General features: G+C 38.1%; 1 protein-coding gene across 3 annotated transcripts in view; it reads left to right on the plus strand.

Annotated features, from left to right (window-relative positions):
* REPS2 (RALBP1 associated Eps domain containing 2) overlaps window positions 1–25649 on the plus strand; it is a 2057440-nt gene that overhangs the window by 818436 nt on the left and 1213355 nt on the right. For all 3 annotated transcript variants that reach the window (XM_044073054.1, XM_044073053.1, XM_044073052.1), the window contains exon 3: window positions 4259–4419. In XM_044073054.1, the coding sequence (XP_043928989.1) occupies window positions 4259–4419 (161 nt within the window). The remainder of the gene's footprint in view (window positions 1–4258; window positions 4420–25649) is intronic.

Consider the following 25649-nt stretch of genomic DNA (forward strand, 5'->3'; position numbering starts at 1 on the left):
TACTCCTAGAAACATAATATGCTGTGATGGCAACAAGACAGATTTTTCTAAATTTATGGTAATGTCCAGTTCTGAGAAAAGATGAATGGTGGTGCCTCTTGCCTTGGTTAGTATAAGCTCAGTGGTGGTGGTCAGCAGCCAGTCATCTAAGTATGGAAACCCCTGGAATCCTGGATGCCTCAGGTGAGCCATGCCTACTGCCATACATTTGGAAAATGCTCTGGGGGCTGTAGCGAGACCAAAGGACACAGCTCGGAATTGGTAATGATTGGCTCTCAGCTGGAAGCGTAGATGTCTCGAGTCACCTGTCCATTTTTATATGGTAGTATGCATCCTGAAGATTGATTGAGTACATCCAGTTGTCTTTTCCCAGAAAGGGAAATATAGACTGCAGTATCACCATCCAGAACTTTGATTTTTTTTTATGGACTTGTTCAGCCGGCTGATATCCAAGATGGGTCTCCAGTCCCCTGTGTTTTTGGAACTAAAAAGAACCTTGAGTAAATTCCAGATCTAGTTTGGTCTGGGGGACTTCTTGGATGGCTCTTTTTCTTAGCAACTTTTGTATCTCTAGAGTTTTGTTTATCCCTTTGACAGGGTGGAATGTCTGGAACTGATCTTATTTTTGGGGGTGGGGTGGAGAAGCGTATGTTGTATCCCCTGGATATTATTGACTGTACCCATTTGTCTTAAGTGATATTTAGCCAGGCTTTTGCGTACAGTGATAGTCTGTCCTCGACTGCCTCCAGAGGTGGACAGGCAGACCACCTTTCAGGAATGCTGGAAGTGTCTTCCAGAGACTGTATCTCTGTCGCCCTGATTTTGTGGACCCCCTCTGCCTTTGGGGGAAGATTCACCACATGCATCTGGCGAAGCTCTTTAAGATTTATGGAACCACATTTTCCCACCCTTCTGGCCTTTGGGATAAGGCCTGGTAGGGAGGGAAAAACATACTCCCACGGCAGACAGAGTTTTGCCTTCTTGTTTGCACCTGATCAGAGTCTCTTTAACTTAAGCCCCAACAAGGATGAGCTGTCAAAACGTGCATTAGTGAAGGAAGACTTGAAGGGCTCAGCGAACTCACAAAGGCACATCCAGAAATGCCTCCTCAGAGCAATTCCTCTACCAGCTGCCCGACTTGCTCCATTGGCTGCATAAGAAATGAGCCGCATAGAAGAGTTGACTACTGAATTTAAGGTAGCAAGCTAGATGGTCACCTTATCTGGAACCCCTCCAGCTGTGGAACCGTGAAGGGTATCTTCTAGCTCCTTTAGTAGATTCCTCTGAAGTCTGGTACAGTGGGTCAAATAGTTCAGTGATCTGAGTGTAAAAGTCGCTGATGAGAACGTTCGCTTCCCATACCTGTCCATCATTCGGGACTCCTTATTCGGCGGATGGACAGATGAAGTCTCAGCTAACTCCTTTTTGGTCGCCGCTGCCAGCACCATAGCATCTACTGGAACACCTTTGGTTAGAAAGTGTTTGTATGACAGAGCTGTTATAAATTTATTGGGCCTCCACGGAACAGGTTTCACGGATTCTGGAGAGCCCCACGTCTTTTGACTAATACCGTTGAGCTGATTGAAGGGTGGAGACACCCAAGAGGTGCAGGGTCAAGAATGAAGTGACTCCAGGTATACGGACTCATCTTCAGAAGGGGTGAGAGTCTTCCAGCCACCTCTTTGCTTCAGGATCTTTAGGATGTCTGAGAAGGAGACATCCTCAGAGGATGACCGTGGGAACCCTTCTGAATCATCCAAGTCCATATCTGAAATGACAGACTCCTCAGGGGAGTCTAGATGTTTCCTTTTACATATTCTTTTTCTTGAGACCTCCCCAGAGGGATACTCTGGGGAGGTTTTGGAAGAGAGGGACTCACCCAATGGGACGTCCTGGGGCATCGGTTCTCTACGGCTAGGGGGAAGGGATGGTAGAGAGGCAGACACCAGCAGTTCTGGGGGAAGAGTACTGGGATCTGAGAGTGGAGTTGTCAAAGGTTACAGCACACTTCTCATCACCTCGAAGGCACCACGACCTGGGTCCAAGGAAGCCATCGGCTCTGAAGAGCCAGGAAACTTTTTTAGCACCAAGGAAGTGGGTTCCAAGGCCAATGTAGGTGCCGAGCTCACCCACACCGATGCCCCGAGAGGTAGATTCGGGTCTGACAAGAGTCCAAGCTGACTCTCCTCCCCGGACCTGACAGGAGCGTTGGCTCCGAGACCCTTCAACCGAAGATGGTACTGAAGAGGTCGGAACAGCAGTCGAGACAGAAAACCCTGGAGTGAATCTCGGACCAGATGGTTCTACCACAAACACATCCAAGCACTCTGGCTCCAAAACCATAAGGGTCTGAGGAAGAATAGAAGGGTGGGGGGGGGGCAGTAGCAGAAGTCAGTTCCAATTCCTTTTAGGCTGGACTCGAAAGGATCTTGGCTAGAGCCGGAGTCTGAAGCAACCTCTTGACCACCCACTCCACATCATCATCCAATAGACTGTAAAATGGGTGACTGAGGAACTGAGGAGACCGGCTCCATATATGGCTCCTAGTCGGATCCGATAAAAATGGTGGAACCAAAGGAGCAGTCTTTTCAGTCCTGAAAGCCTTCAGGTCTGATGTCATATCCTTAGATAGCTTTTTAGCCAGCTCAGAAGCAGGAGCCGAAGAAGAAGCTCTCTTGATAACTTGTCAGACTTAGGAGAAGATTTGGAAGAGGGCTGGTTCTTTTCTAGTGCCTCAGCAAATGGAAGCAGTCCCTTGGTCATAAGTTTATTTCTACGTTCCCGCAGTACCCTAGAGCTGAACTCATGACAAATGGAACATGAGTCTTGAAGGTGTACCACACCTAAACAATAGACACAACTAGTGTGCCCATCAGTTGAGGACATTTTCTGAGAACAGGAGTCACACTTTTTGAAGCCTGACTGGTTCACTTCTTTTCCTTCCTTAGATATAGTGGAAAAAAACAACAACAACAAACACTGTCCAGGAAACTAGGTTGATGGTAGTGGTAACAAGACTTGCAAAAATACTATCAATCTGTTAAACACACCAAACTAAGAACAAGGAAATTAAATAACTACTCTACATTTTTTTTTTATAGATTCACACAGTGGAAAGAAAGGGGCTAGAGGAGAGATCTCTAACTAAAATGACAATGTCCTCTAGCCAGAGGAGATGCGTCTAACTTAAACGACGAAACCTCTTGGAAGGGGAAGTAAGCAGGAGAGCCCTCTAATTTAAATGGGCAAGGAAAGAAAAAGGCAAACACTCTAACTTAAATGGGTTCATCAAGATAACAGAAGCTTTTAGTGAAAATGGGATGGGGAGAGCTGTAGGCCTATTGAAAACAACCTCAACAGTGAAAAAAACTAGCAATTCACCACAAGGTGATACCTAAAAACACTATAACTAACTACAAGAACAATATTTATTCAAAAACTATTGTTGAAAACAGAGTACTAATGAAAAAATATTTTCACTTAGCCTGAGCCTAGTGAGAAGCACCGAATCTAGTTTAGCGGCAAACGAGATCTGGGTTATCTTCCCTAAGCATGATGGGATAGAGTATAGCCTCATGCCAGTGGAAGTTCTCGAGCTTTAGTATTCGGCCGAGTTGGAACTGATGCTCAGTTCCGAACCCAACCAGCAAGAATGAAGGTGAGATAGGACGACATAACATCAATATTTTCTACTTGTTTATTGTGACATCATCTATATACTAAAACAGTTTATAGATACAGGAAGAAACTAAACATAACTAAAATATCTGAAATAAAAGACTTGTATAATTTTGTGTGGCTTTGAACTTTGATGATGTTTACTTGTATCATTATTTAAACTGTTGTTTTGTATTTAAAATATGGGGTTACATCCATTTGTAGGATAAGAAAACTACAACACAAAGGTGAATGATCTTTCAGCTTTATAAAGATGCAAAACCATGCTTGGATCAAAAAGGTGGTTGCAGCAGTAATTAAAAAAAATATTTGTGATTTAGCCAAATCTGTTTTTAGTATTTTAAGTCCATGCATTTCATGATTATTCACATTTAAAATTAATTTAACAAGCTTTGTGTATTATGTATATAAGAAAAGGAGCTAGATTTTAACTGAAGTATTTTCTGAATGTAAAAATGCTAATTTGATGAATACTTTAATTTTAACTGTTTTGTACATTTTTCGCATTGTTGTGAGTATATTTTAATGTATTTGTACAGATGTGTTTTTTTCTTTCTTTTCCTTATTTTGCCATATGAAGAATTGTCTCTACCTCATTTTGTGGGAGTGAACATTGATAGTGAGATGAAACATAGAAATACATTCCAAAGTTCAGAAGGTCACAGACATCAGTTTCATATACCTCGGACAGTTCTGGAAAAAAGCACTTTAAAGCATTCAGCAGACAGTTCTGAAAAATGGGTAAATTTTGTTTCTTGTATTTGTTTGTCATGTATGCAGACTGTTGTGAACTCATTCACTGTCATTTAAATGCATTTATTGCAGACATTTTCAAAATGCTAAGCAAGTCCTAGGCTATTGCATTTTCTAGATATGTATAGTACTTCTGTGTATTTTTCTTTACCTAGTTGTTTTATGATTTAAATGCAGTGGATTCATTCTGTGATTTTTTTTTTAGTCCTTTTCCATGTCTTAATCTGTGACTTTGTTTTTTTTGTTTTTTTTTTTCTGGAGTATTCTTTGTGTTACTTGTATTGAGATTGTGTCACAGAAACCTAGATAAATGATTCTGTATGACTTGCTCTACTTTTGATGATCTTACTGCTTTATTGATGATACCCATTGCCAATTGACAGAGTGCAGCATATATCACATTTCTAAATTATGCAGGGCTTAAATTAGCTATGTGCCTTGACCATATGGTCCTAAAATGATTGGTTAGTCTGTGGTGCAGAACTGCTGTTATTTGTATACCACAATGGCAGTACATATGTTTTCTTTACTTTTCTGTGCATGTAAAGTACAGTTGTACAAGTAAACTTACCATAACAGTAGATGTTCAGATAATTACTGCTGCAGTAGCCTAAGCTGTTTGAGTTTATATCTCACATACGATACAACAGCTGTCCCAGATGTTATCTCATATAAACCAATAAAACTGTTTTCCATGTTAAGAACCTAAAGTTAGTCAGATGAACTGGTTCAAATAAAGCAAGTGTTAGTTTCACTAACATAAAATTAAGATCCCAAGGAGGAGCCAACCAGGGGTGGTTCGTGCTATAGGACTGCAGGACTTCAGCCCCCCACCTGTCAAAATAAATTGTACCACTGTAGAAAATAAAAAATAAAAAAAATTCACGAGTTCCGGACTGGGACTCCATGCATGCGTGCTTAGTTCCTGACTGCTGTTGGCAGTGGTGCAGCGGTAGCATTGTCGCCTCACAGCAAGAGGTTCTCCGGTTCGATTCTCGGCTGGGGTGCCTTCTGTGTGGAGTCTGCATGTCCTCCCTGCGTTCGTGTGGGTTTCCTCTGGGTGCTCCGGTTTCCTCCCACATTACAAAGACATGCATCTGGAGCCTTTCTCCCCGGGCCTCCGCTGAAAATTGGCTTCGTTCCAAGTCGGACTTTCCCGGTTAACAAATGATAAAAAAAAAAATAAAAAAAAAAGTATTAGACAGTCCAGAACTCCACAAACACATGCGTGCTTAGTTCCTAGTTTAGTTAGCTCTGTTAGGTGGTCCGGATAGAGAAAGAAGAGCACTCCGCCCTGCCAGCCCAGAAGTCTGTGGGGTGATGACCACATAGACTGGAAGACAACCGGATTGCATCGTTTGCAGGCTGGAGTCTTCAGCCTACTCATGTCTCATGGGGAAACCCAGAACAGCCTGCGTGGGCTGCTACGGAGGGCATAGCTGCCATGGAGGATCGGATCTGCTGGAGGGAGGTTTTATTTGTGTGTGTGTGTGTGTGTGTGTGTGTGTGTGTGTGTGTGTGTGTGTGTGTGTGTGTGTGTGTGTGTGTGTGTGTGTATAAAATGCCCCAGTACATGGTGGTGGGGAGAGAATAAGGCTTGAACCCTGTACCTTGGGTACCAAGTGGCAAGAGCCTGAATTCCCTTCCCACCACCATTTGTAAAACATTTGCAGATTTTTGCCTCATATTTGTTCTGTTCTGTTCCTCATAAAATCTGTGGTTTCTGTATTTTTGTTACTTAACACAGCCAGTAGTGCAGTGGTAGCATTGTTGCCTGACAGCTACAGGTTGCTTGGTTTGATTCTTGGCTGGGGTGCCTTCTGTGTGGAGTCTGCATGTCCTCCCTGTGTTTGTGTGGGTTTGCTCTGGTGTCCTCAGTGGATATTTGTCCCTATTTTTTGGACTGTATTCCCCTATTATTGGCTTCGTCCAGGTTTTTTGTGCCAAGGTTGAGCGCTATGGTGGTAACTGAACTAATTGAATATGTTTGGGGGCTGTATTCCCCCATTATTGGCTTTGTTCAGGTGTTTTGTGCTAAGATGTTGACAGCTATGGTGAGAACTGAATTCACTAAATGGTAGCCATTTAAGTTTCAGTCTTCCTTTCTTTCATAAAATAGATGATTTGGCATAGTGGTATGTTGCTCTGACTGTTTTGCACAGGGTCATGGGTTCAATACTTGGCAGTGAAATGTATGGTGGTAACACAGCATTTTATTCCAACAACTTTCCAACCTTATACAAGCAGTGTTTAAAATGTGTCCCTGTTTTTTGGTCTTTTGCCCCCCCCCCTCCTAAATTTTGGATTTTTCCAGATTTCTTGTGCTGCAAAGTTCAGAGATGCAGCTGAGTGTCAAGTAGATTTTACAAGAAGCTGAGTGCTGCAGGGGAACAAAAGTTTAGTGCTGCTTATGCCAAGTCTGCTTCCATTGTTAATAGTACAATAGGTAGTGTACTTGCTTTTGATGCAGAAGGCTGTGGGTTGTACTCCCACAGTAGGTAGATTTATTGCTGATACTGTACTGTATTTTAAAGGGGGTGGATGCTGCAGTCCTTTTTGGTGAAGATACATAGTAACTGTGAACCTGTTATCAGTTTGCCATCCATTCCCTATTGCAATATTACTAGCTTATCGTTTTTTTAATGCACCTTAGGCAATTTATTCCTCAAGGGCAACAGGCACTTTATTTGTAGATGAAACAATGAAATATAAAGTTGGTTGCCAGCAGCAACCTCTTCATTAGTTACATATTTCTTTAATGTGGAATTATTTAGATGACTTTTACTTCTTCAGAGATTGTGCATATTTACTGATACTGGTGGACTGTAGAAGTTTGAGTAGACTTTTATGATAGAAATGTTCTGAATTGGGCAGTTTTGTCATTATTGGTGCATGCATTTTGTTTTATTGTTTACTGGAAAAATGTTCTGAATTGGCAATTTTGTCATTATTGGTGCATGCATTTTGTTTCATTGTTTACTGGCAAAATGTTCAAAACAAATTTAAAACGCCCGCTAACAACTGTACTATATTGTGCAAGGAATATAATTTAATACAATCAGGAAGGTGTATCTAAGACCACGTGTATGTTTCGTGTACAAGGGGCCTATGATTTGATAACAGCCCAAAGTTAATCTTTATCTGCCACTGGCAAAATGTATTTTCTTTGAATGTGGGTTTCAATGCTGTTTCAATGAATGTGAGTTTAAAGGGCAGAGAAGTTTTAATGCTAAGTCTGTTTTCATTGTGAGATTGCATTGCTTTATTTAGCAGATGTCTTAGTGTTTGTGCTGTAAAATGCAAAATAAAACTTTAAAAAGAAGTCCAAATCATCATAGAAGTAGAAGCAGTATGCACATTAGCGTTTATGGTAAATGGAGTGAAATAGCCAAGTAATGGTTCATTGGAATGGCTGCAGGGGGGAGGCTCCATTTGATCATGATTTTGTGAGGGGGAAGGTCAGCAAACTCAAAGACAGCCCCTGCTGAACTATACCTCTTAACTGTCCAGATTTTCACAGAATGAATAGATTTTTGATTCTTATTTTTGGTTTGTTCCTTATAAAATGTGTGGTTTTCTGGCAAACAATTTAGGAATTAAGTCACTAAATAATGACAGACACTGAGTTTCAGACTTCATAGCCTTCAGAAAAATGCATGCTAAAGCAAGACCTGTTATTCTATCAATTGTTTCAGTTTATACAACAATTTATAGTACTGTTTATATGTTCCCCCAGTATATTTGGTCTTGTCCAGATTTCCTGCATTAACGGGTTGAGAGGTACGTGCAAATAAATTGCTTTATAGAATTAGGCATATCCAACCTCTCAACTGTCCCCGATTTTGGCTCAAAATGTTGCTCTTTCCCTAGTGATCCCGCCGCAAAATGGCAATTTTGGAAGAAAACGTGGAGGGCTTACAATTAAGAAATAACTGTAATAATCAGTTATAGATTACTTTTATTTCAGAAATGCATGTAGATTCTTTTATTTTGTCAGCTGCTCAAGTTAGCAGTACTAATATTAAAAAAGTGTCCCTTCTTTGACAGGTTCCCAGCTATATTGTGTGGCTATGTTATATTTTTGCATCACATTTTTGGTCCATTTTTCATAAAATTGTGTTTTTTGGCAAATTAGTCGCAAATCATTAAAGACTGAAGTTAGAAAATAATGACAGACATTTGAGTTTCCGATTACGTACCTTTCAGAAAATTCATACTAATGCATGACCTACTATTCTGTTATCTTTCTAAGTTTATAAGAGCAATATTTAAAAATTGTCCTTATTTTGGGCCTTTTATCCACTTCTATGTATGGCTCTATCCATATTTCTTGTTCTGTGGTTGATAAGTATGACAAATATGTCAGGGCCATCACAGTCAGCCAGAGACATTTCAAATTGTGACATACTTGTTGCACCCCACTCCCCCATGTAGTGACTCTGGATGTGTCCAAGCAAGGCAAGGAGCAGTTATGCAGTGTAAATGTGCAGAGTATCCCCCCATCCAAGGTAGACACAAGTGCTACTTTTATTCTATCCTTGATTTTGCAGAATGTTCTGGTTTCTCTCATATTTTTATACTGTTGATTTATGATTATTATTACTCAGAAAAGTGCCTGTTGCTCTGTGTTTAAGTAGCAGTGCTTTAATGACCATCAGGTAAGCTTGTCTGAGATTGTAAGATGCAAGTAAGCTTTAATAAGCATACTGTTAAAGAACTGCCAACATTGAAAGCCTTTCTGTTGTTGCCATGCAGAGAATACTTACATAACTAGATAATGTATAAGCCTTGGGTATTGAAATGCATATGACAATATTTGTAATGAAGGACAGGATTACATTATTTTAAGAAGCTCATTATATTTGTTGGAGACTTGCAGTCATCTTTGCAGGCTTTACCTGCAAAACAAACAGAATGCCAATCTATCATGTGGTTCATTAACTGTACAGTAATCCTTTAAGCAATGTATCTTGAGCTTGTTTCTTGTTTGCTTTTCATTTTTTACTTTGATCATGTTTTCCACATGAAACAAGTAGATAGTCCTCAGGCAGCAGGTCTTTTTTTGGATAAGAAACATTTTTACAAGTGGGGGTATCACAGAGATTGCTACTTTCAGCATGTTACTTAGTACTTTAATAATGCTAAATATAAATTATAATTAGGACTGCAGTGCAAGGAGAAGTGGTTTGAGTTGAGTGCTGCTTGTTTTTCTTATACTTGATTTTAACTGGCATTCCAGTAATGTATTTAAAAAGTAATTTATTTTTTCATGCCTCACAACCTTTTTGTTTCCATCTAGATATTAAGTAAGCTGTCATGCAACCAATGCATTGAATTTTTTTTTTCTTCTACACTTCATTTTGTCTTGATTGGGCTCTCATAATGACTGTTTGGTGCCCAGGGCAGCGTATTTAATTAAAGTTACAGTTTTGTGGTTTTGGACATAGCTCCTCCCCTTTCTAGTTGGGTGTACCCCTTCCCATTGACCCCACCCATTCACCTTTCTCCTGCAGCCCCCCTCCCTTTGATTTGAAGTCACCAGCTGCCACTGGAGCCAACAGTTTTCTTGGAGGCGTCTTATGCAAAACCTCTTTCAAAAACATCTTAACATGAGAATGCTGTGTAAGATGAGGCTCCATGGGCAGACATGCTGAAATGCCTGACAAATAAATCTTGATAGAGAAGTGAGGAAAGCCACAGGAAGGTAAAAAAAACACAAATATTGCAGCACCAGAGAAGCACTGGACCCAAATATCTGCTGGTTATGTTGTTGGCACCAAACTAGAAAACCTTTAATATTTGCTATTATATGATTTTCCAGTAGAAGGCTTTCTTGCCTCCATTAGCATCTGCTGCACGCCCTCAGTAAGTAGGTGCCTAAAAGCTATTAAGAACCTATCATGCAGGAATTAAGTTGAAGTTGTTTGGGGCTGGGGTGTATCAAATGGTCTACATTATAAAGACGAACGTTCAGGTTGCCGAACACCTGAACGTCGACAACTAAACAGCAAAAGCTGAAAACCACAAACAGCCACTTCTGTGAATTTGTTCACAGGGAAAAAATTTGCTTGGCTGTTAAAGGGAATTTGCCCTTTTCCCCACGGTAGATAGATCTTGAAGTTGGAATATTTAGTTGGGGTGTGTGTGTGTGTGTGTGTGTGTGTGTGTGTGTGTGTGTGTGTGTGTGTGTGTGTGTGATTAGGGTTGAAAGTTTGTTTTACAGTTCGCTGGCCTAGCTAATTTTTTCCCTGTGAAAAAATTTGCTGAAGTGGTCGTTCGCAGTTTTCAGCTTTCATTGTTTAGGTGTCGACAGCCTGAATGTTTGTCTTTATAATATAGACCCTCTGTCAAACACCTGAGTGTTCTTGTGCAAATAGATCCTATTTGTGAGGAATCCTGGCCAGTTCCAAAAGAAGGGAGAAGCACTGTTGCTTGGGCCAGAAGGGAATTACTCCAGTGATCTTGGGGGATTTTTTTCTGAATCCTCAGAAGCACCTTGCATATCTGTAGAAATGGTGGAAAAGCATACATGAACATGCCTGTCCAAGAAAAAGAAAGGAAAAGGTATCTTTTTCCAGGCCTTCTTGCATGGCTCATAGGTTCATCAGCAGGTACTAGGCTATCGGGCCTGGGTCCTATAGAAGCCCAGTCAAAAAGGTACACTGGCTTTTGCCACCCAAGAAAATAATTTTCCTGTGCAACTGTCGAGCAGAGCCACAGAAGTGATCCCGGGGTGAATTTCCAATTTCCCATCCAATCATCAAGATTTTTCTTGAAGAGTGCTAATGAGGAGCTTTGTTTGATATAGATAGGTAGTTTATTCCAGAGTATGGGAAGTCTCTGGGACAGGAATCTATCCCTCCGGCATGTTCTGTTTATTGTGGTGACAAGGTTTAGGTCCCTAGAGCATGTAGCTCGGAGGGATTGGGATTTCTTTAAGTGGAGCATGTCCAATAGCTCAGGGTTTGACATAGCTTTGTATGTTAGACAGAGATCACCTTTGAGTAGGCGATATGCGATGGAGTAAAGCTGGAGTATTTTGAGATGGTCTGCATAGGGTATCTGTTTGAGGCCTGTAATCCTCTTTGTGAGGTATTTCTGCGGCCTTTCCAGTTGTTGTAGATGTCTTGTGAGGTACATACCAAAAGGGGAGTTGTATTCTATAATGGGTCTAGTGAGTGATGAGTAGAGGGGAACAATGACCTCTTTTTTTCTGGATGAGAAACCTTTTGTGATGAGGTGTGCCACGTAGAAGGATTTCCTGACTACTGTGGTGATGTGATTATCAAAGGAGAGACTGCTGTCCACCTGTGTCCCAAGGTCTCTTATCACACTTTCGGTGTTAAGTATACTACTGCCTATATTGTAGTTCATGGGTACAGAGTTTTTACCAAAGGGGATGACAATGCACTTTTTGGCATTGAGCTTGAGGCCATGGCTTTGACACCAGGCATTTGTCTCAGTGAGGTCCTTTTGTAGGATGTCCACATTGTTAGGAGTTTCGATTATGGCTCCTAGTTTGCAGTCATCTGCGAACATCGTTAGCCAAAGACCTTCTGTGTTAGCTTGTACTTCAGAGAAGTAGATATCAAGCAGGAGAGGACCCAGGACTGAACCCTGTGGTACTCCACTTGTCACTGGTCTGAAGTCGCATTTGGAGTCTGCTACTTTCACAGTGTGGGTTCTGTCAGTGAGCCAGTTGGCAACCCATCTTGTGACATAGGGATTTATACCTAGTTTAGTGAGTTTATCTATAATTCCAGAGTGGGAGATGGTGTCGAAAGCCTTGGCGAGATCTAGATAGGCTGTGTGAACCACCTTACCCTCGTCTATGGCTTTGGTGACTGCTTCAAAGAAGTCTATCAGGTTTAGGAGACATGATCTGCCTTTTACAAACCTGAACTGGGTGGGGTCCAGAGTTTGGAGATTACCAGTGTCTTTGTTTATAAATTCCATGATGATACGTTCCATGGCCTTGCAGAGCAGGCTCGTCAGGCTAATGGGGCGGTAGTTTGCGGGGTCCGTGGTGGCTCCCCCCTTGTGGAGTGGGATAACCGTCGCTGTGCGCCATTCAGCAGGCACAATGCCTGAGGTGAGGCTATGATTGAACATGGTACTTAGGTGGGGTGCCAGTTCATTCTGCAGTTCGTGTAGAACGCAGCCTGGGATGTTGTCTGGTCCCATGGATGCTGTGTTCTTGGCTTTGGAGAGTGTTTTTTTACCTGTGCAGCCATGATTACAGGAACTTTGCATTCTTCTGGTATAGAGATGGGCTCTTTAGGGGGTGAGAGGGGGTAAAGGTAGCAATGAAACTATCTGCCAGTATGTTGGCAATATCAGTTGGGTCTGTATATTTAGTGCCATTGTGCTGTAACTCAGAGCAGATCTGAGTGTTGCCATTCAGATTCTTGATATAGCTATAGAATGCTTAGTGGTTGTCTTTAGAATCAGTGGCGATTTTGTTTTCGTAACTAGCTTTGGAGGATTTTATCAGGGATAGCAGCTTCTTACTGAGGCTGACCAGGGAGCTCCTCCACTCATGGGATTTTACTCTCTTTTGCAACAGTTTCTTCCTTATGTTGTACAGTTTGTTTATGGCAGGGGACCACCAGATTGGCTTCCTTTTTTTTGTAGGATAGCATCTTGGTTCTTTTTGGGATCGCACGATCCATGCAGTCGTGTAAGTGCTTATAAAGTGCAATTGTGTGGGATTCAGTAGTCATAACTGTATTGTCCATCTGCATGGGTATCATGACGTTCACCATTTCTGTCTTAAGAAGCATGAAGTTGGCTTTGGAGAAATTTTTTTACCATGGTTCCTTAATAGGGGGTGGGGGCAGGATGTGGATATCTAGGGTAATTAGCTTATGGTTGGATCGGACCAATGAGGCATTGACTTCAGGTGTGGAACACCGGTCACTCATGTTGGTAATGACTAGATATAGGATATTGTTGCCCTTGGTGGAGGTGTGGATAAGTTGATCCAGGGCATTGGAGTTTATGAATTCCAGAAAGCGTTGAGCGAAGGAGTTGGTACATGAGTAGTTTTTCCAGTTAATGGTGGGGTAGTTGAAATCACCCATTATTAGAGTGTTTGGTTGAACCCTAATATTTTCCAGTACATCAAGAAAAGAGGCGTGGGAATCCTTGGGCATGGTGGGGGATCTGTAGCAAGCTACAATTTGGATTGCAGTTTTGCCCAGAGTTAGTTGCACTTAGATAACCTCGGCTGCATTATGCTGAGCAACTAGCCTGGAGGTGTGGATATCCTTAATGAATATGGACACACCTCCACCTTAAGTGTTCCGGTCCAGGTGACATGGCCGAAAAGTGTGGTATGAGTTATAGCCTGGTAGTGCAGGGGTGTTTTCTGGCGCCTTGAACCAGGTCTCAGTCACTGCACAGATATCGATGTTCTCCATTTTAAGGCGTGCTTCGAGTGAGTGCATTTTGAGATTTAGACTTCTTGCATTGAGTAGCATCACCCTCAGTTTTTGCTTGCCTGTTCCTGTTACAGTGGTGAAAATAAGGCACTATAGGGGTGGCAAAAACCTTAGCCAGTATCCGGAATCCCAGGGATGACAGGTGCAGGCCATCTCTGGCAAAGCATCATGGTCTGTCGACCATGTCATCCCAGGTAGACCGATACTGGATCCCTTTAGAGTGACTCCTGGGACAGACTTTTGATGGTTGATTGTTCAGCAAGGAGGCAAATAGGTCTACTTGAGGAACTCGCCACAGATGGATCAAATTATGGAAGATTCCTGATCAAGTTTCCATTCATAAGATTTTGCATTTGTCTGGCTCAGACTGTACAAAGCTTGTAGAGTGAGGTTGTGCTGTAAAGCTATATTCCATGCTAACATGGCTAGTATGCATTGTAGGTATGACCTGGTTCTCCTTTGCTTGTTTATGTACCCCATCACTGTGGTGCTGTCTGTGACAACTTGGAGAGGTCCTGCGGACCAAAGGTGAGCCAGAGAATTGAATATCTTGATAAGGGAAAGCATCTCTTTTATGTCTGTGTGTTTGTGTCTATGTTTGTTGTCCCAGATACCTTCCATATTTCTCCTACTTGACACTGCTCCCTAAGCAAAATCCAAGGTGTCTTTGGTAACTGACTATGTTAGCGGAGGAGGTGAGAAGGGGAGACCTGGAATAAGGGAAATTTGATGTCTCCACCACGTGATTTCTGAAAGGATAATGGGTGTTGGTGCTGGGACTAGAGAAACTTCAGATATCATTGTATCTTTCTCATGTGGAGCCTTGCTAGAACTTTCATGAGAATCGTAGATGTCATGAGACCGAGGGTCCTTAAGTATTTCCTCCCTAGTCACTAAAGTGTGAGTGGAAAAAAACTCTGGAATAGATCCAAATATAGATCTTTTTAGTTTAGAAAAAAAAAAAAGCTCTCTGTACTGAGGTGTCTAGCAGACACCTCAGGAATACAATCCTGTATGATGGAGTCAAAAAAGACTTTTAAATGTTCTCTTGTAATCCCAGCCTGCGTAGATCTCCCACCCAAGTGAGAGATTGCTGACACTTTGAAAAAGATTCTGCAAAAATAAACAAGCCATCTAATTATGGAGAAATGTGGATACCTTGCAGCTTGCAATGTGCTATAACTGGAGCTAGACACTTTGTGACCACTCTTGGAACAGTGCATAGCCCAAAAGGTAAAGCTGAGAAATGATATGTGCCAAGCACATAAAACCTTAAGAAACATCTGAATTCTGAGTGGATGTGAATTAGATAAGCTCTTTTAAATCCAGGTTACTAAATTCAAATGAGGAAGGAAGGGGTAATAGATTGTATAATGACACGCTTTTGAACTTGAGCATTATCACAAACTGGTTTAGGAAAGAAATGTCCAGAACTGGTCTCCAGGCATTTTACCAGAACAATTCTTGCATAAAAAACTCTTCCACAATGAGAAGGAGGAACTGTTTTTAGTTAACACCTCTGAAAGCATGCATTGTAGGACAGGAAGGAACAGAGTTTGGTCTGTTGGATTGGAATAGATATTCTTCCATATCACTGTTGCAGTATTCATCACCTGTGAGATCTCATGCCAAGAATAACCCAATGTCCAGCCAATATACCAAAGCCTTTATTACCTAGGAACATTGTATATCAGATGTATGCTCCATGCACAAGCGTAGGGCATAAAGGTGATGTGCATATGCTCCCAACCCGGAACTTCATTGCTACTAATCCAAATGCCATCATCCAACATTGGTCTGAATGCTTTTCGCTGTGCTGGTTGTACTGAGCCTGCTCTTTCAGATAAGTACCCCACTGTGGTTACTTTTTCTTTTCTTTAATGAACAAGTAACCTAAGAAACAGAAGAAACCACACCACACAAAGCAAATTTTTCTTCACAGGAAGGAACTACAGATAAAACATCCCCCATATTTTTTTCAATTAGCCAGAATAAACTTTAGCATATGAGCCTGATAATTCAAAGTTGTAATAATTAAAGTTGTGTAAGCATAACCTTTATTTCTAAAACTTAATTGTTTTACCATCCTTGTCAGAAGGGGGAAGATTAGAGTTGAGATGCTTGGCAGCAGTTGGATTAAGTAATGCTGATTCAGGTGTGGGATGAGTGTATAGAAATTTGAAAGACTGACTAACTTTGTACATTCTGTCTGCTTTCTTAGGTGCATCAGACTCGTACCTCTCAACCTGGAAATATCAAAGATTTGGACAAAGGCCCATGAAAGATAGGAACAAATCTGTACTCTGATTAACATAACCTTTGCATACATGATTATGTAACCCCATCCACTCCAGTGGAATTGTGGGATGCCAGCTTTTAAACGCAAACTGAAGAACACACAGCAAGATATGATCATGAAACACAAAATAAGCAGAACAGTAGTGTTTTATTTATATTAATATTTGAACTCGTGCAAAACTAAAATACAAATTTCTTTTATAAAAATAAGATTAACTGCGCCTCCTCTTCAGCCTTCTTCATTAACTAACACAAAATATACCAGAACAAAACTGCTTTATTTATATTAACATCTGAACTTGAATAAAACTAAAATACAATTCTCTTATATAAAAATAAAATTAACTTAGCAGTGCACAGCACACAGGTCTTTTTACAGCCCATCACCCCCCTCCTCTAGCTAGCCTGCAGTTAGTCACTAGAACTGCTTACAGGAATGTCATTAATTATAAACAAGAGAAACACATCTTCCCAAACCACCTGATATAATGTAACTAGTCGTGCTTCTTCCAGGGGACAGCCTGCATGTCCATTATGTGGGGGACTTCACAACCCCTTTCATTTAAATATACTAATACCAACCCTTCAGTTAAATATACTAATTCCATGATGACTACATAACCAGGAGGAAAGGAAAAAACACCTGCAAGCATGTAATCAACAGATATGAAAGCAGCTAACTTGCAGTTCATCTGTTATAATAGCAGACTGTCAGTGAAAACAAGCACCTGGAAAATGAGATCCACATGTCAGCGAGTGATAAACTATACATTAACCCACTGCAGGGAAACCATAATTAAAGATGGCTAAATTATCATATGGTTATTCCAGTGGTGGCAGGGTTGAGAACTGAACTTGATAAAGAGGCAGCACTGGCTTTAATTGCTGCTACAGATTGTAAGAAAATGCTCCCAAATATACTACATAAAACTGAGGCAGTGGTGTTTAGACTATACAAAGGTGCTAAAACATTAAGAATAAAACTGATAGGTTCATAGGTTTATACTAGGCTATCTGCCCTAGGGCATTTATAAGCCTAGCCAGAATGTGTTTGGCTTTCGCCACCCATTTTAAATTTATTTTGCTATGCCCTTTTTCGAGGTTAGTATGCTGTGCCTCTGTCTAACAGTGTCACAGAAGTGATACCCGGGGTAAACCTATGATGTCCCATCCACTCATCAAGATTCCTCTTGAAGAGAGTCAATGAGGGACTCTGCCTAACCTGGACTGGGATTTTATTCCAGAGTGAAGGAAGCCTCTGGGTTATGAATCTGTCCCTCCAGCATGTCCTATTTATTTCAGTGCTGAGGTTCAAGTCTCGAGCGCGTAGCTCGATGGGATTTGGATTTTCTGAGGTGCAGAATGTCCATTAATTCCGGGTTGGACATGGCTTTATACGTCAGGCACAGATCACCTCTGAACAGGCGGTATGCCACTGAGTAGAGCTGGAGTTTCTTTAACCAGGCAGCATATGGCACCTGTTTGAGCCCTTTGATCCTCTTGGTGAGGTACTTTTGGGGTCTTTCCAGTTGCTGCAGGTGTCTGGTAAGGTACATCCCAAAAGGGGCATTGTACTCAATTATGGGCCTGATGAGGGATGAGTAAAGAGGCACGATGACCTCCCCTGATCTAGATGTAAATCCCTTCATGATTAGGTGGGCTATATAAAATGTTTTCCTAACCACTTTGGCCACGTGGTTGTCAAATGAGAGATTGCTATCAACTTGGGTCCCCAGGTCCCTAATTACTTCTTCTGTACTTAATGGATTACCACCTATGTGGTAATTTGTGGGCACTTTGTTTTTGCCAAAGGGGATGACCATACACTTTTTGGCATTTAGCCTGAGGCCATGGCTCTGGCACCAGTTGTCTGTTTCTGTGTGGCCCTTTTGGAGGATGCTTGTCTCGGCTGGAGAGTCGATTATGGCACCCAGTTTGCAGTCATCTGCGAACTTGGTCAGCCACAGTCTTTCCGTGTTGGCCTGTACCTCCGTGAAATATATACCGAACAAGAGAGGTCCCAGGACTGAGCCTTGTGGGACACCACTTGTAACTGGTTTGGAGTCTGACATGGCTCCAGCAATTCTAACCATGTGTGTGTCCCTAACTTATAATGGTAGTATTTTGGACAATAAAACTCGATGTGCCAAACGGGAAGGACCTGCACTATGAATTTCTCTTGCATCTCATCAAGATATTACATATCATTATGAAATAGATATAACTAGACTACTGCCAAAAAATCTGTCATAGCTATTGGCAACATTTGCACCAAATGGAGAGTTTAAAGACTGAAAAAAGCGATGTGAACTAGAATAAAATACCAGCAAAAAGATTCATAAAGTTCATTTATTGTCGATATCCATTTAGGTCAAATGTTGATTTAGCAAATCAAAGTCTGGAAAGAACAGACATACTATCTAAAGTAGAATAATTGAGAAGACCTCACCCATAAAGCTTGCAATAAAGAAAGCAGTAACAGGAGAGGTCTTCATTTGTGAAGGTTATGTAAATTCCATAAACCTAATGTTGCATTATTTGTACTATATTTTACCATGAATAGTGGCCAGTTTCTCATCACTAATGGGAAAAGTGTTTCACAAGGAATGACCAAGCACAAGCGTGCCTGCAGACTGAAATTAAATAATCATAAATAAGTTCTTGGTTATTATTTGCACACAGATCATTGAGAGATTTGTGCTCTTTCATTTCTTTGAGTTCGTTCCACAGTGACAGCTTATTGTTTTCACCATCTCCATTTGTTGCTATCTTTGTAAGTAACTCGTTATTCAGCCGATCAAGGAATTAGGTGACAATTTAAACATGATGCTCCTCCTGAGTTAAAACTCCCGCTCCAGAAATGTTAAGACTTATACTATGATTTGTACACCCACCTAATTCAGTGGACATTAACTGGTCTAACCTAGAAGGGCCTTGTCATTCTTAGTACTGCAGAGCCTGAAGGCAAATCAGTTACTCTCTTTCTCCATAATAGAAATATGCTATTTCTGGGAGACAGTCAACACATCTGTCATATGTAAGAAGAAAACGTAATGCACAGTTCTCTGTGATTCTTGGATATATGTAATTAAAGAAAATGATTGTATGCAAATGAAAATAAAAAAAAAACATTATGAACATTTCTCAAATCTTTAAACTGAATCCCTTTCAGAGGGTATACCAATCAGCTTATATTTCTTTTTCAAGTCTGCAGACAAGTTTCCATACACTACCATAGTCTCACTAAAAACCCTGAAAGCCATGAATCTGTCAAGAATGTTGCAGTAAAGGCTATCGCTTTGACCAGATATAGGGACATTTCTGAAGCAAGTAGCATAGACAGGACATTATTGTGGAATATCATGGTAATCTATATTAGACTGAAATTCATGTTTTGAAAGAAACTTGTAATTCATTCACTTGCAGTAGAATGCTAAGAACCCTAGCAAATACAGCAATTGCTTTGCTTGGTTTCAGTCTCTCTTGGCACTCAGCTAAGCAAACTTGCTGCCAGGAAGCAGTATCACTGCTTGTTGTGAGCACAGGCCCTCAGGCAACTGAAGCAAATTAAACACATTTTAGCACACAGCCAAATGCATCTTTCAGACAACAAAGCTATATATACATCGAAGGGCTACTATTAAAGAGGGATAGGGTTAACTATTGAGGGGAATATGGCAGTGTTTTCCAGGAAGTTTGAATGCCAACAAAAGTTCATTATTGTTGGGTAGGAGGAGGAGGAAGAGGAAGAATGGGTGAAGATACTTGCTGACATTAGAGTTAAAATAACTAGTGATTCCACATTTTCCCAACATAAGAGCACTCAAACAATTTTACCTGCCTACCTACGTGATTAAACCTTGGCTCATCTCTAACTCTTACTGACACTAATAAAGTTGGGAGTACAAAATATCTGAGCATAGCGCTATTACAGTTATAATTATCAGGTCTCCCACTCTGATGATGGTTCCATTAGGATCTTATAGCTATGACACAGTTCAGGTTTATGAATTAAAGTGAAAAAAATCCAGTCCTGGGAAATATTAGATAGCACATTAGATACTGTTTCTTCTTGAAGATCTTGATGAATTTATCAGAAAAGATATCCATCACTGATGGTCACAGTATTTTGAAACTTCATCATTTCTTTTTTTAAAACAAGTTTATTATTTTTAACATACAAGTAAATATCATAACAATGTTATACAAGTAATTAAAATAGAAATGGTTATAACATTCAATAAAATAACCAAAGTATTTACAAAGACATCCACTACATTCAAATCAATTAATTAAACTAAAATACAATGCTATTGAAGTTAAGATTTTTTTAACAAATTTTGTAAGGTATCCCATATAACATAATAAGATGTTTTTCTAGTAGTTCTTGATTTTATTGTCATCAATTCCATATGGCACACTACAGTCATAACATTTTTAAATTCATTAAAAGAAGGAGGTGTATCTGAAATCCAATTTCTGGTTATTATTTTTCTAGCCACTGCTAGAATAGACCATAACAAGGGAAGCTTAACTTTTTTAACACTTTGAGGTACAGGAGTGTTGAATAATATAAGAGATTTAGAAATAATAAAATTATCTGTAAAAAGAGCCTGCAAAAAATCATTGATTGACTTCCAATATTCTTTCAATTTTATAGTCATAAAACATATGTGCCCAATCAGCATTAATTTCTACATTACATCTTTTACATAGATTGTCTTTATTATTTATTTTATTCATCATCAAAGGTGTATAAAAGGATCTATGTAAAAATTTCCAAGTAAAAAGTCTCCAGATAATGGAAGAAGTAATTTTATAGGCAGATTCCAATATATATTGTTTATCTTGTTGATTTGGTAATTCACCATTAATGGAAGTGAAATAATTCCAATTGGTATCTACATTGTAATAAGTTTCTTCTCTAATAATTTTATGTATGTATGAAAGTTTACCTTTATCAGAAACTTTATGTTGTAAATTTAATATCAAGTAATCAATCAGTGTTGGAATAGATTCTTTAACTGTTATAGACATTAAATCAATTTTATTAATGAGATGTTGTCTAAAGGTCTGAACCTCTAACCAACAATTTTCTCTCAGATCAAATTCTTGTTTTAAAAGATCTAAATTGTTAACTTTATTATCAGATAGCAACTGATACCAGTACTTTAGATCATTGTCTGTGACTGAATGAGTTCCTTCAGAAGTAGATGACAAAAGCATACCACGTGTATACTTTATAGGGAATATAATAAAATTCCATTCCTTATACTTAGGATGCATGAATATAAAATTACGATAACTAATAATAATGTTTAATGGATAACTAACTATATATTTTGGTGTAATAGGTGAAGTGCAAAATTCTTTCAGTAACCATAGCATGGAGTTATTTACAATCATATTTTTATGTGTTAAAGAGATTTTCATGAAGTGAACACTTATTAGTTCCCAGTAATCTTTCCATTTTGCAACATATGACTGATCTATTAACAAAGTAATAACTTTTATAGTAGAAGAGATAGTATATAAGTTAAAGTCTGGAAAAGAAATGCCCCCTTGAGACCAGCTATTGGTATGTTTCTTTAATGCAATCCTAGGTCTATTAGGTGCCCATAGGAAGTTTAACATTAATGTATTCAATTTCTTGATAATTATTTTTGTAGGTGGGAGTATTATTGATTGTATTAAATATAATATCTTGGGGAATATTATCATTTTAATAATTGTAAGTCTCTCTTCCATAGTAAAAAACATATTATTCCAGGTATTGAAAAGATTTTGTATATTAAGATGACAGGTATTATAATTATTATGTATAATAGATTTGATATCTTTAGTTAATATTATACCTAGATAAGTTATCTGACCTGAATTGGGTATATATTTACTAAAATCACTAATGAGAACATTTTTTCATGTATATATAGGTAGTATTTTAGTTTTTTCTTCATTGAATATTAAACCAGAAATATTTTTAAAACTCATCATTTTATCAAATAGGGACTGCATAGAGGAATTAGATCCTGCTGATGTAATTAGAACATCATCTGCAAAAAGTTGAATTTTAGATGTTGTATTTTCATCTATTTCAAATCCCTCTATCAGTACTGTTTCTGATCAGATTAGCCCAAGGCTCCATTATTAAAGTAAATAATAGTGGAGAAAGTGGACACCCTTGTTTTGTACCTTTTAAGATGGGTATTTTTATGAGACATATGTTCCTATCTTAATATAAGCCAATGCACCTTTATATAGATGTTCAATTAGATTTACAAATGCATCTGAGAAGTTTGTGCACTTCAGTAAGGTAAACAAGTAGTCCCAACTTACTGAATCAAATGCTGAACTTATATCTAGACTAATAAGTGTTAAATCTTTCTTTCTCCTATTTGCAAAATCAATTAATGTTAGAGTCCTCCTTATATTGTCAAAAGTGTTTCTATTTACAATGAAGCCTGTCTGATCTATATCTATAATGCCTGGGATGATTGTCTTCAATCTATCAGCAAAAATACTCATAAACATTTTATAATCAACATTAAGTAATGAAATGGGTCGATATGAAGTGCATCTAGTTGGATCTTTATTGGGTTTTACAAGTGGCGAAATAAATGTGTATTGCCAAGATGGGGGAGTTATTAGCTCATTTTGGGCCAAAATAAAAACCTTATGTATTAATGAGTATGTACTTTTAGAAAGAATTTTATATATCTCTGGTATAATACCGTCATTACCTGGTGCTTTGTTTGATTTAAGCTTGTTTATTTGTGTAACAACCTCTGTATATGAAATACTTTTATCCAATAGTTTAGTTTGTTGTTTAAGTTTTTTATTCATGTTTGTAGTTATAAATTCCTTTATTTTATCTATAGGTTCCATGTTAATGTTATTATGATTAATTTTGTGAAAGTGATTTCTAAATTCATCTAATATTTCTGGTAGACTAGAAACATTCTTCTTTTTCCTTAGAGAGAAAATTTCTTTAATATGATTTTGCTTATTCAACCTTTTTGTTTTATTTTTAAGTCTATGTAAGTATTTGGGGCTTATTGAGTAAGACAAAAACTTGTATTTCTCTAAAGTTATTTTAACTTTATGAGTTAAAATTTCTTTATATTTCTCATTTAGTTTGTTTATTTCTTCAATGACTTTTTTGTCCATAATATTTTCTTTATTATTATGCTTATAAGAGTCTAATTTACTTTGAATATCTAATAATTCCTTATCCCAGGATTTCCTTTTATTATTATACCATCTGATACTTTGTCCATATAGATATGATTTTAAAGCATCCCAAACATAAACAATGGAGACTTCAGGTGTATTGTTTATTTCTAAACATGTTGCACTTCTGAAAGTATATAATCTTTATAGTCTTTTAGTTGAGTTAAATATGCTGGTATCCTTTTGATCTGAACATTGTAAGTACTTTTTATCATGAACTCAAAGACAATTGAATTATGATCTGATATAGGACACGAAATGATTTTAGAATTTATTAATTCTGTTACCATCTGGTTAGAAATAAAGACTCTATCTATTTTTGAATAAGTTTTATATCTGTTAGAAAAAAAGGTGTATGGTAATGATTTTGAGTCTATCTGATTATTAATATCATTTAAATGATAAGAATTAACAAAATCCTTTAAATGTTTTGCATTAGATGTAATTTTCCTTTTTCCTATAGTAGTAGTATATTTTTCATGTAGGATACAATTAAAGTCACCTGCTAAAATAATATCTCCTATAGAGAATGATATGATCTTATTAAGATATTTCACTGTATTAATACCAATTCCTGGTATCCAATATACATTGATTAATGTATATGTCTTTCCATTAATTTGTATTGTAACCATACAGAGCATTCCTTTATCATCTTCATAAGACTTAATAGTTTTAGGTATGGGCATACTTTTATTCCATAAAATAGCCACTCCTCTTTTTTTCTGAGTGTGCTCTGAACTAACTAATACTGTATATTTATTAGTGGCTAATTTATCAATATCCTTTTTCAAGATATGTGTTTCTTGAAGGAATACTAAGTTGGCCTTATGTAAATTAATGTATCTCATTAAGCTTGCCCTTTTACATGGATTATTCAGCCCATTAATGTTTAAAGAAATTCCTTTTAGAGAAGTCATTTGGCATTTTTAAAACATATAAAACTTATAATCAAAATAACAATTAACAAAATAAGTAATGTTATACCTCCTCCTTTAGGTGTACCTTTAAATATAGCTGTATTTATTGAGACTCTTATGGGATTTTGTATAAGCTTCAATTTTGTTTGTAGTGACAATGAGCTTACAAAATGTATTGTGGATGTCAGAACTGTATACAAACAACAGTAAACAAAAAAAAATAATATAAGGATTAAACCTTGCACCCAGCCTGGAGTTAAAAACTCCAACTTTGAGTAGCACATACTACTCAAGTTAACCCCATACCCTAAGCAGCAGTACCTCAGCTGCCACCTTATCAATTTAATACTTGTTATTATTAACTAAAATTAACATTTTTCAATTAGATTATCCAGTAAGACAAAACTAAACATTTGATAAATCAGCATCGTATAAACAAATAGAAACTTTTAAAAACAATTCATACTTCTATGTACATCTATTTAATATAATACATTTGTAATCAAATAGCATTCAAATAAACTTGATATTAGGAACCAAGAAAAGAGAGAGAAATAAAAGAAGTGAGAGAGAGAGAGAGAGAAAAAAAACAAAAAAATAATGTACCTATTTTCTGTCATAGAAATGCAGTTAACAGCTTCTAAAAGACTTTAAACTACTTACATCAAAGCTTTTTTTCTCATACTTATTATTGCCAGTAAAATAAAATATTTATGTTTATAAAATTAGTTACAAATCATACTGCATAACTATATAAATTCCCAAATATACTTGCATTGTTGTGAAGAAAGCCATCTGTATTTTATATATCTGAACTGCTGCTTTAAAATGTCACATGACAACTTCTTCTAAAATAAAATCATAATATTTATGCTTGTCAGTTAGATAAGTCAAATGAATTGTAACATTGTATATGTTTAAATCATAAGTACATACATACAATAATATGTTGCAGTCAAGTAAACTTTCAAAAACATATGTATATATGTTTTACTTTCTGTGCCTTCTAAAATATCACATTTGTTTACTATGGGATACTGAATCATTTAAAATAATTATAACTTTCATATTTTATAAATTATAACATAAATAAGTAAATAGTTATAAAAAAATAACTCACATTTAAATGTAATAGAGTTCATTTTCCATCGCAGAGTCGCATTTGCAGCAGTTCTACTTCCTGGTAGAGTGTTCTCCTTGAATCTGCGATGTGTCAGTGTGAACTCAGAGGTCAAAGTTCAAATTGACTGCATTCAGCTTCTCTGCGTGAATTCTGAGTGTTGAAGCTTTTAAAACAACTCGAGGACACTATTCACGAGGTAAACCA

The sequence above is a fragment of the Protopterus annectens genome, chromosome 5.part1, assembly GCF_019279795.1.
Source record: "Protopterus annectens isolate FY-2018-M chromosome 5.part1, PAN1.0, whole genome shotgun sequence".
Classification (NCBI taxonomy): Eukaryota; Metazoa; Chordata; order Ceratodontiformes; family Protopteridae; genus Protopterus; species Protopterus annectens.